General features: G+C 36.7%; 2 protein-coding genes across 2 annotated transcripts; one reads left to right on the top strand and one right to left on the bottom strand.

Moving 5' to 3' along the window:
* Positions 1-152: 152 nt before the first annotated feature.
* Positions 153-5,873, bottom strand: LOC116129993. Its single transcript, XM_031415740.1, has 2 exons — positions 5,662-5,873; positions 153-2,008 (listed from the first exon to the last, which is right to left on the bottom strand). Exon 2 carries the CDS (start codon positions 2,006-2,008, stop codon positions 320-322), a length of 1,689 nt encoding a protein of 562 aa, XP_031271600.1. The 5' UTR covers positions 5,662-5,873; the 3' UTR covers positions 153-319.
* Positions 5,874-6,267: 394 nt separating this feature from the next.
* Positions 6,268-12,042, top strand: LOC116129994 (bromodomain-containing protein DDB_G0270170-like). Its single transcript, XM_031415742.1, has 12 exons — positions 6,268-6,603; positions 6,725-6,968; positions 7,801-7,873; positions 7,969-8,016; positions 8,121-8,199; positions 8,359-8,404; positions 8,500-8,598; positions 8,888-8,956; positions 9,061-9,379; positions 9,753-9,886; positions 10,646-11,876; positions 12,009-12,042. The coding sequence occupies exons 1-11, from the start codon at positions 6,593-6,595 to the stop codon at positions 11,732-11,734; spliced, it is 2,211 nt and encodes a 736-aa protein (XP_031271602.1). The 5' UTR covers positions 6,268-6,592; the 3' UTR covers positions 11,735-11,876; positions 12,009-12,042.
* Positions 12,043-12,078: the final 36 nt, after the last annotated feature.

The raw sequence follows: 12,078 nt of genomic DNA, 5'->3' as shown, positions 1-12,078 counted from the left end.
TGCTCGCCATAGGTCCTACCTGTTCAATTACAAACTAACAAATTACGAACTGTCACATCGGGATTGTGAGAGAAAGTTTGTAAGATTAAATTATGAGTCAATTTTTATTATTCCTAGTATTAGGCATCTCATCAAGCAGATCCAAATAATTAAACCAAAAACTAACACAATTAAATAGAACTGCACACACAAGCTCTCTTAATATGTTGAAAATACACCACCATGTGAATCTTTTCGGACCAAAACCACAACATGTCAAATATGAATAAGCAATCAAACAAGTCATCGCCTATTATATCTACTACGTCCCATAAACATGTTAGAAGAGTGACCACCATCTCCTGCTTCTGTTCTCCCTTCGATTTGGGGGGCCAGAACCAGGAATGTTTATTTGAGGCTGATTCACTGTCCCTCTTCTGGCAGTTAGTGGATTGCCTAACCACAGCACAAGAACAATACCGACGAGACTGACAATCGGAGCAGCAGCAAGAAGAAACCATCTTCCTCTACCACTGTCATCGCCAGAGCTACTCATATTAGAGTCTATGTAGTCTGAAGTCAATTCATGATCTTCAACAGCTTCAACTTCATCTGAAGCATCTGATGCACTGTCCTCATTTGCATCCTGCTGCCTCATTTCGTGAATTTCCATTCTACTACTGATGTTTCGCTTCCCCTCCTCGTAATCTTTATCATCAGTTGGAAGCTCATAACGACAAAGGGGACATGAATTTCGTGCATTCAACCATGGCAGTATACAGGGCCGATGATATAGGTGAAGGCAGGGAAGTTGGTTTGCTTTAGTGCCAATGGGTAAGACGTCCTTGCAGATTGCGCAGGCTAGATCGCCATGCTTCGCATGCTCTTCATTAATGGTCACACAAGGTAAACTATTTACAAAAGACACGGCTGCAGGAGGTGCTCCTCTTCTGGAGTTGTCAGTCTCAGCAAGATGCTCAAGCAGTTCGTCAAAGCCTCTTGCATCAAGATAATCCCCATAATTCCCAATATATGGATGTAACTCTGATTCCTCTAAGTTACCAAAGATATTACGGGTTAATCTTTGTCTACCTTCTCTAATCCTCCAATGAAACACACCCTGAAATTCAGGAGACTGAAATTGCCTATGCCTATTAACAGAGCCATTGCTTTCACTGGGACTTGAATTGAAAATGTTTCTAAGTTGAGGTCTGGCTACAGTAGATTCAACTGTATCTTCCTCAACATCCACTTCTTCCCATTCATCATCCTCTTCTTCCTCCTCTTCTTCAGCATCATCTGAGTTCCATTGCAGGTTCATACCGGCATGCATTGGATCAATGTCAGTGTCACTATCAAAAATGCTTCCATCTTCTGGTGGAATAAAAATTTCTGTATCCAGGAAACTATGTCCATCCACAGATGCATCAGAATCACCTCCATAAGCACTAAAAGAAATGCCATCACTCTCAGCATGGAAACCTCTATAGCGACCAAAACTTACATTTGATTCACTCTCCCCATAAAAAGAATCCAAATTATCAAAACCATCACTTTCAGCATCAGATAGAACCCGACGCCATCTTCTAGAATCACTCGGAGTTGTACGCGCACTTGAACGATGAAATGACCTTGTAGCGGTATCACCATCTAAAAATTGATCCTCATGCCCAGAGATAGGCGATTGGTTTTGTCTCGCCAAATTAATCATCTGTGAGAACTGCTGTGAGAAAAGATTTTCAATAGACTCAGTACTGCTATACGTCGTCCTTCTTCCTCTAGGTTGTAGCCTCTGATGAGAGTCTTGCGTAACTGTCCCAGCATCTTCAAGAAGTAAGAATTTACAGTCCCCACACAAGCTAAAAGTCTCAAGATCGTCAATTGACTCGTTGTTAGGTGCAAGGATCCTTCTGCACATTGTACATGTGGCGGGCAGGATAGAATGGTCACCTACTAAATCACCATCCGCACGACCATGGGCAGTGGACAGTGGCTCTTGCTGGAATATTCTTTGAGAATCCGAGTCCATCTAACCAAAAGGTGGTAAATCAGCAAAGAAGCAGGAAATGACACCATGAACACAAGCAGACACAAAGGACCATGTTGATAACCAAGCAAGTAAACTAGTTACCAACTATTCTTTTCTTCAAATATAAGCCAACATTAGTGACTTGTGAAAACAAGAAAAAAAAAATCTATAAAAGGCCAAAACGATTGAGTGCTGCATACTGGTACATAGATGTAAAATGTGTTGTTTGCTTTTGATTCAACTAGTCTCATGCCCCACTAAAACATGCAAACTATCGCCAATCACAAACATGTAAATATCTATTTAAAGAAAAATGAAAGCAATTTTCAATGGTGTGATTAAAATTGATTATGGAATTTAAGCTTTATATAAAGAATAATCAACTAAGGAAAATGAGTTTGAAATCCTAGAAAAATAATGTGGTAGGTTTTGGCAAACAAAAAAGTACCAAGTATTTTTTTTTATCAATGTTAAGTATGACAGAGCTTTAACAGGCATAAGAATAATTACATGAGAAACAAGTGGATCTCTGGTTACGCTATGCTCATGTCAAACATCAACCTCAAACCCTTTTTAACATTTAGTCATAAAAGCATTTGCCAGGCTTGTTCAAGAAGAGATCCTCTATGTACACTTTGATGTAAGTAGAGCTTTAGTCAAATAAATCAGGGTAATACAAACTCTATGTATGAATCATTGAGAAAATTTAGATGAATCATTGAGAAAATTTCAAAACCTAATGATTTTAGCTAACTTAGAATTAAGCTTTACCATAGAGTGTTAGCCTTTAACCTGAAACATTTCTTTCCAGTACAGAATGACAAAATGCCTCCAAATCTACAAGGTGATGCCTAAAATAAATCTCATCAATTAGGATGAAGCTACAACTAAAGTTATATCAAAAAGGGTCACCACAGGAAAAACCTTATGGGGAATATGAGATTTTGGTGAGGTTGAGCTTGAACCTTCATCCAAGCACTATTAATGTTGTTTGAAAAGAACCCTTTTCCAGGGTATAAAGTCTCAGACTCAGGATTTTGTACCACAGGCATTTCCTGGGAAATGACGTCATAGAGATGCCGCTTCAGTGCCAGATTTACTACTCCACGAGCATATAAGAAGGTTATTCAAGTATTTCCTCACATAGTAATGCCACTATACTTACAGTGATAAACTTTCAAAACCACAAACTTCTTTCCAGTATTCCAATCAACAATCCTAATGCTAAAACTTGCTCACAAAGATATGCTATGCCCAAATAAGAATATGACAACCACATTGTGATCAGATAAACCTTCAAAACCAGGGGGTTCGTTTGTGCTCAAACGTATGTTTAGATGGAACCTCATAAGGAAGTGCATAGCTTAAAATCTGTAACAGCTCCACAAAATCCCTATAGGACAGATAAAAAAATGAAAAATAGTCCTTGCAATTGCACTCTATGCAAGTTAACCTTTAGTTTAATGGCTCTCATTCAATAGGAGCTCTTAGTAAACTGCACAAGACACCCGAGCTACATGAACAGAATGCCACATAAGTCCTACTAGATTTTTCAGAACCAATCAAATTAAATTCCATCTTCTAAAAACCCATCTCATAAATCTTAGGAAAAATTCACTACTTCGATTGTCGAATATGACACAGAGACAAAAACCAGAATTCCAATTCTTGCCTTCACAATCAAAGAAGCAATTTGACAAAAAAAAANACGACCATGGGCAGTGGACAGTGGCTCTTGCTGGAATATTCTTTGAGAATCTGAGTCCATCTAACCAAAAGGTGGTAAATCAGCAAAGAAGCAGGAAATGACACCATGAACACAAGCAGACACAAAGGACCATGTTGATAACCAAGCAAGTAAACTAGTTACCAACTATTCTTTTCTTCAAATATAAGCCAACATTAGTGACTTGTGAAAACAAGGAAAAAAAAAAAAAAAAATCTATAAAAGGCCAAAACGATTGAGTGCTGCATACTGGTACATAGATGTAAAATGTGTTGTTTGCTTTTGATTCAACTAGTCTCATGCCCCACTAAAACATGCAAACTATCGCCAATCACAAACATGTAAATATCTATTTAAAGAAAAATGAAAGCAATTTTCAATGGTGTGATTAAAATTGATTATGGAATTTAAGCTTTATATAAAGAATAATCAACTAAGGAAAATGAGTTTGAAATCCTAGAAAAATAATGTGGTAGGTTTTGGCAAACAAAAAAGTACCAAGTATTTTTTTTTATCAATGTTAAGTATGACAGAGCTTTAACAGGCATAAGAATAATTACATGAGAAACAAGTGGATCTCTGGTTACGCTATGCTCATGTCAAACATCAACCTCAAACCCTTTTTAACATTTAGTCATAAAAGCATTTGCCAGGCTTGTTCAAGAAGAGATCCTCTATGTACACTTTGATGTAAGTAGAGCTTTAGTCAAATAAATCAGGGTAATACAAACTCTATGTATGAATCATTGAGAAAATTTAGATGAATCATTGAGAAAATTTCAAAACCTAATGATTTTAGCTAACTTAGAATTAAGCTTTACCATAGAGTGTTAGCCTTTAACCTGAAACATTTCTTTCCAGTACAGAATGACAAAATGCCTCCAAATCTACAAGGTGATGCCTAAAATAAATCTCATCAATTAGGATGAAGCTACAACTAAAGTTATATCAAAAAGGGTCACCACAGGAAAAACCTTATGGGGAATATGAGATTTTGGTGAGGTTGAGCTTGAACCTTCATCCAAGCACTATTAATGTTGTTTGAAAAGAACCCTTTTCCAGGGTATAAAGTCTCAGACTCAGGATTTTGTACCACAGGCATTTCCTGGGAAATGACGTCATAGAGATGCCGCTTCAGTGCCAGATTACTACTCCATGAGCATATAAGAAGGTTATTCAAGTATTTCCTCACATAGTAATGCCACTATACTTACAGTGATAAACTTTCAAAACCACAAACTTCTTTCCAGTATTCCAATCAACAATCCTAATGCTAAAACTTGCTCACAAAGATATGCTATGCCCAAATAAGAATATGACAACCACGTTGTGATCAGATAAACCTTCAAAACCAGGGGGTTCGTTTGTGCTCAAACGTATGTTTAGATGGAACCTCATAAGGAAGTGCATGGCTTAAAATCTGTAACAGCTCCACAAAATCCCTATAGGACAGATAAAAAAATGAAAAATAGTCCTTGCAATTGCACTCTATGCAAGTTAACCTTTAGTTTAATGGCTCTCATTCAATAGGAGCCCTTAGTGAACTGACACCCGAGCTACATGAACAGAATGCCACATAAGTCCTACTAGATTTTTCAGAACCAATCAAATTAAATTCCATCTTCTAAAAACCCATCTCATAAATCTTAGGAAAAATTCACTACTTCGATTGTCTAATATGACACAGAGACAAAACCCAGAATTCCAATTCTTGCCTTCACAATCAAAGAAGCAATTTGACAAAAAAAAAGTCCAAAACTTTAGCCCCATTGTTCCCAAGCATCAAATAAAATTCCCATATTTCCTTATATGCAATAGATAAGAAAGGAAAAACACAAAGAAGACCATGTAAACTGATAATGGAACCTCATCAAAAAGTACAAACAATAGTATCATATAGTATAACTTACGAGGTCAGAATAATTACCAGAAAAATAAATTGGGAAGAATTGGTCCGATCTTCAGAATTACATCAAGAAATAGCACATGTAAATCCAATGTTATCAAGAACTTCAAATGACATGTAAGCTACAAACGAGAAACGAAACAGTTGTGAAGAGAGGACATTTGGGACTGAAGACTCAAGACTAAAGACTTAGTCAATTTGTTTACGAAATGAAAATGGAGAGTCACTAACCAAAGAATTAAGTGTCAAGATTCTCGACCCACCAGCCCAACCATCAAGCCCTTTTACCTCTTTTTCCAATGGCTTTCGACAAAGCTGAAAGCTCCATTTTTTACCGTCTCACCAACACCAAGTTTCAACCTTTTCTTCTCCTGGCTCCTGCTGTGTTTCTTAGTTGTTATCACCACTCACATTGGACTGGTCTCAGAATTAACGGCCCAAGTTTCAGCCCAGAGGCAGAATTTCAGCCCATTGCAAGAGAATGTAAACCACGCTCCTTGAAGCGCGTTTATTATCCAAAACATTTACATCTGTCTGACTGTGATTCCAAGGAGAGGTTAAAGTACAACCACCACATTCTCTCTCATGTTTAATGTTATACTCTTCAGTTTACTTTTTACACTATACTGTGTTGTGCTTTCAAAATATTTTCTTTTTTAATAGTTTTCTTTTCCCAATTGATGATAGAGATTGCAGTACTTGTAAAACAGGAAGCAAATAAGAAGAACAATTGTGATTTGTGAGGGGGTTAATTTATTTTCCTTGTCTGCAAAATCTCATATCTCTTGTAAAGAAGAAAGCAAATCAATTGCAAGCTGTATCTCTTAAAGTGCATTCTAAATTCCACTCCTTTGCCGGTTACATTCCGCAAAATTCTACCTTTTTATAAGGCTAAACAACCACCTGATGACTTCCCATATATCTGATTTCTTATCTTCTTCAGTTTTCAACAATGTCTTCCAGGTGGGTTCTTGAAAATGCATGTGAAAAATGTTTGAAATTTGTGAAAGATGTGATATTTTTTTTGGTTTTTTTCCTTTTTAATAATGTGATTGTGATTGTATGAATGGTGGGCTGTGTGCAGAAGAAAAGTACAAATGTCGATGTGGAAAGAAGGGGATAGGAGAACTAGTCCTCGAATATCTGGTTTGAATGCGTGCAAGGTTGAGCAAATGAAGCGCGTGAAAGTTGGAGTTGGAGTTAGAGTTGGTCCTTGTACAAATGCTCGCTTAAATGGACCAGCCTCTCGAACAAGAGCCAGGAAAAAGAGAAAACTCAGACCCCTTGAAGATGTGGCTGCTACTTGTGTTTCACCCATTGCTCAACTGGTCTGCTTCCTTTTCTTTTACATTTATAACACTGTAACTGCTACTATTTCTGTAAATTTTCATTTCTCAGTTCATTGCTGTGTCTCTTGCTCATGTTGGTTGTGTTGTACTTTTGCTTTTGGGGGTTTTAATAGGTGACCATTTTACAAGTTGGTAAAGGGGGTTTATCGATTTCATTTCTCAGCATTTTTTGAGATTTTAGTACTGGGAGATTTCAGTCAATTAACCAAATGCAGACAAAAGTACTGTCGGCCAACAGACAAGTTCACTCTAGTTTGCTGTGCCATGATTCACTCTTTCACTGACTTTGTAATTATTTTTTTCCTTCCACAATGTGATTGATTCAGCAATGGGACTGAAGCTTTTGTTTTGGTACTATGTGAACTTTACCATCTCCTTTACATTTGGTTTTAGCTTTTCCACATAGACAGTCCACCCCTTCCGCAGCTAAAAGTTTGTTTCTTTTTTCTTGATTTATTTCAACACTACTGTTTTACTTCAGAATTCTGGAGGCACCTTTACATGGAAAACCCATATTCTGGTTGAATAAGACTGTTAATTTTTCTCCAGATTTTAGTAGTTGTGATTTTTTTTTATTGGAACAATTGTCATTGTACTTAATTAAAGTCGAAGTGCCTCAAGTGATTCACTTGGCACTGACTCTAATTCAGCTAATACAACTAGCGTTATCGAATTCTTTTCCTGGCAGATTATAGTTGGTCGTTCATAAATATCGTCATTAGGAACTTGTTCTTATTTCTGGTCTTTACTTAAGGGGTTATTTTACCATTGTAAATAATGCAAAGACTTCAATATGTTGTGTAAATTATAGTCTCAAGATCCCGAATCAAATGGCATGGACGAGGATAAAAAGCAAGACCACAAAGACCATCCGAATAATAATGGTGAGACTTCGTGCATCATTGCAAATGTAATTGTAAACTATCTACTTCTACACTTCATCCAGTGACTTGAGAGCTTGTATGGCTTCTTGTATCAGATAAACCACTTCTGCTGTGTGATAGAGGCAATCAAGCTGCTTACCCTGGTTACTCTCATTCACTCTGTTTAACATTTTGAAATGTAGATCTGCCATTTTGAAAGTATGATATATATATATATATATATATATAACTTCTTTCTTGACATCAGATGAACCATCAGGTGGCCCATCTGCCCCATGGATGCCAGAAAAACGCATACTTGAGCTTATCCTTGACATACTACAAAGGTGGAAATTCTTTTAAATGAAACTGTTATTGACATTTCTTGGAAGATGAATCCTGATGTTGATTTGTTTGAAGGTTATTAGATAAATATTTACATAGTGAATTCCTAACGAGAAAGTTTTGTTTATTAAATTTACTTTACATGTTCTTTGTCATATCAGGAGAGACACCCATGAAATATTTGCTGAACCAGTTGACCCTGAAGAGGTTTGCAATTTGTTGTTAGTTTTCATCTTGTCAAGTCATGAATACCCTATTCCCTCCTTCATGCCTACTAAGATGGAGTTGTTGGTTGTGATTAGGTGGAGGATTATTATGAAATCATCAAAGAACCTATGGATTTTGGCACCATGAGGGCTAAACTTCATGAAGGATTGTATACAAGTCTTGAACAATTTGAGGTTTGCTCTTTTCTTAAGAACTAATTCTCTGATTCCAATTCTGAAGGTCGATGGGTTTTCATCATAGTCTAATGTTATCCTTCTGTTCTTTTAATGCGATTACGTAACTCGCCTATTTGATGTATCTCAGTTGTGGCTTTTAAATATCCGAGGTAGTTCAAATGCAAATCTTTTACTGTGAAGACATCAATATCTTTGGCTTTTATAGAATGCAAATCTATACCTATTCAAATTACAGGAGACATCTGGTGTCTTAGTTTGACTGATTATTTTGTGGATTACCATGCAGCATGATGTATTTCTGATATCTGGGAATGCTATGCATTTTAATTCCTCAACCACCATTTATTTCAGACAGGTATGAATATGATGATCAATTTTCTGTCAAAGTCTGGAAGAAATATTTTAGAATTATTTAAAATGACAATCCAGATCTTAGCTATCAACTCTTTAATTTTTCAGGCTCGTGCAATACATGAACTGAGTAAAAAAGTTTTTCATGCTCTTAAAACCGACCCAAAGAATTTTGAATCGGAGTTCTCAGAAACGAGACGAAGAACTGTTAGAAGGCTACAAAGTGAAGCTAGGAGTCCAATTTATAGCTCAAGTCACAAGCATACTACAAATTTGAGAACCAATAGCACAGCTGTTAATGATTCATCAAAAGTTGTTTCTAATTCATTGAGTGGTTCATCAAATCTCAAGAGAAGTAGTCGAGGAAACACATGGTGCTCTAGTGCTGCAACTCCTTTTAGTGAAAGAGATCCTGAAATGCTTCCTGGTAAAAAGTGACTTCTGGAAAAAAATATTCTAATTTTAATTGTTTTATTCTGCCAAGCCAATCTTAAATGCTCCAGTGCCTATTTCTTTCTTTTCTTTTTCCTTTTGGTGAATTTATCTCGTATAGTTTCTAAAGCACATGGCTTTCTGATTTTGAAAACTCAATCAGATTCTAGAATCCAATTCTGCCTATGCAGTGCCAAGTTTTCCAACATTGATTTGCATAACGTTGTGTGACATTGAATGAAGCTTCAATTGTAAAGTTTTCTAAGCTGCCTTGAAATTGTTTTATTAAACTCCCATAATGTTATAACTGTTATTGTTGAGAAGTTTAAATTCTTTTTTACTCTTCTAAGTTAATTCTTCTCTAACAGGTGCTAAAGATGGTCGAAGAACTAGTTTTTCTGATGCAGATCGGCGTTCTACATATAATACCTGTGCACCCTTCCTGAATGAGTATGATTCAGTTGTGTCAACAATACATGATAATTCAAAGGCTCTAAAGCATGTGAGTGTTTTTTTTCTTTTGTTATTGTTTTTCACATAAGGCTGATGACATATTTGCGTCATACAACCCAACAATTATGTGATAAATAGGCCATACCTTCTAGTGCGAGCAAAGTATGTGGCAGACCACGAAAGTGCACCTATTTCAGACTTGTGCTAAATGTTTTGATCCTAAATAACTGCATTGGTTAATGAAACTGATTGTTACCTTTCTTATTTGATGAAGACAATGAATATCGCTTTTAAGTTTTATACTTTAATTCCATTGGGAGCTTTCTTACTTGTCGGATGGACCCTACTTTGAGTGGAGTTGCTCAATCATTAAAAATACATGGTGTTTAAATCTATTGCAATTTCTCTCCTTTTTCTTTAGTGGGGTATCACATAATTCATCTATCTTTAATCTGTTATACACATGATGCAACAAAACCTTCTATTTGTATGAGGTATGCTGACAACTATTTGACGATTTTAAGACTTATGAGATCAGCCATTGTTATTTTTTCAGTACCTTAAAATCTTAAGTGCCAACAAAAATTTTGGACTATTTCATTGAGTGGACCTGCCAGTTGAGAAAAGTTAATTGATCCCATTATTTCTAGTGCAACAGCATATTCCTTGTTCCTTCTAATTCATGGATTTCACCTTGTACCTTATTTGATGACTGTCTGATTATTGACTTGTATGTTAGGCATTAACTTCTTTGGTTTTTCAAAATTTTTGCTTTTTGGATATAGAGCTGATTTCTCCTTTTATGTAGGTGAGTCAGCAGGATATTGGTTATAGAGAAAGCTTAATGCTGTTTGTTAGAGATTTAGGACCAACAGCCCAAATGATTGCCGAAAGAAAGTTACATGGATTATCCACTGCCAGTTTTCAGATATCAAATTCAAACTGTTGGTTCCAGACTCCAAAATGTCAAACTCCTGCTGCATTTGCCTCGGCCCAACAGAGACCTACTGCTTTGGACACTACCTTCAGTTCTTCGATTTCTCAAAATCTATCTGACCACCATCAAGGATATCGAACTTTTCCTGGAAACAGCAGTCACAGGACTGACCTGTGTGATATTGATAAACGAGGGAAAGCTTATACTGGCGACAGATTGGGTACAGATTCCCCTTCCTTAGAGGTCAAACCCAACAATGACGGGAGGAAAATTCCAAGTGCCTTCGGAAGGATCATTTGCACCAGCAGTGCAATAAATGCCATAGGTGTTTTAGGGAGTGACAAAGCTCATAAGGGTGAAAATAATGGGATTAACTTGAACTTAAATTCCTCCATGGCTGCTAGAGAGTTGAATTTCTCAGTTAGAGGGTTAAAAGACGCAGGCGAAAAATCAACAATGATATCAGACAAGAACAAGTTGGATAATCAAGCATGGTCATTGGATTCAAACATGGAGTATTCTCCGTCAGACATGTTTAAATTCAACTTGCTAAATAATGCTAGTTCATCATCACTGTCGGGGCCTCTACAAACCACGAGTATGTCAACTTCTTGTCAAACAAAGGCATCCCTAAGCAATCTAGGTTCACAATGTTTGAGAGGTGATGTTGGAGCCATTGCTTCACGAGGTCAAAGCCACAACGAACTGGGTTCATCAGGGACTAGCCAAGCCATAGAATCAAGCCAACCGTTGCCTCTTGTTTCCCAGTTTACTTTTGATCTACCATATTTGAAAACAAGATTGGATCAGATAAATACCTCCTCAAGGCAAGATAGATTGTTGCAGCAATGCTCAGGTACTGGGGGGTCCATTCTGGAAAAAATGAGTTATCAAAGAGTTGATAATCATCACCAATCCTCGTTGGATCCTAAGCATACTGATCTGGTTCTTCAGCTGTAAGATATTTATATAAATTCCAAATCTTTAAAGAAAAAGTAGCATATTGATGTTAAAAAAAAGATCTCTTTTGACATTTTCACTACTGGGGCTTAATCTCCCGATCTTATTTTAATCAAGAGTGGATAAAAGAGAAAGGTGACAGGTCCATTCCCTATTTTAATCAAGAGTGGATAAAAGAGAAAGGTGACAGGTCCATTCCCCATAACCATGAGTTTTACTTTCTATAAAGCTATATACAAATATGTGAAGACTGATTCAATATTCAATTCAATAGGATTAAGATGAGTAACGCTTCACGTCTAAACAAATAAATTAATAAGGAAACTGGACCATCCGAAGTCCGA

This window comes from Pistacia vera, unplaced genomic scaffold (assembly GCF_008641045.1).
Source record: "Pistacia vera cultivar Batoury unplaced genomic scaffold, PisVer_v2 Contig216, whole genome shotgun sequence".
Lineage (NCBI taxonomy): Eukaryota > Viridiplantae > Streptophyta > Magnoliopsida > Sapindales > Anacardiaceae > Pistacia > Pistacia vera.
This window is presented reverse-complemented; position numbering and strand designations above follow the sequence as displayed.

Excerpts from the sequence above, each read along its gene's own strand:
- LOC116129993 (XM_031415740.1), bottom strand. The coding sequence starts at position 2,008 with ATGGACTCGGATTCTCAAAGAATATTCCAGCAAGAGCCACTGTCCACT.
- LOC116129994 (XM_031415742.1), top strand. Across the intron at positions 8,017-8,120 it reads CAATCAAGCTGCTTACCCTG|ATGAACCATCAGGTGGCCCA; the intron begins GTTACTCTCATT and ends TCTTGACATCAG. Across the intron at positions 8,405-8,499 it reads AACCAGTTGACCCTGAAGAG|GTGGAGGATTATTATGAAAT; the intron begins GTTTGCAATTTG and ends GGTTGTGATTAG.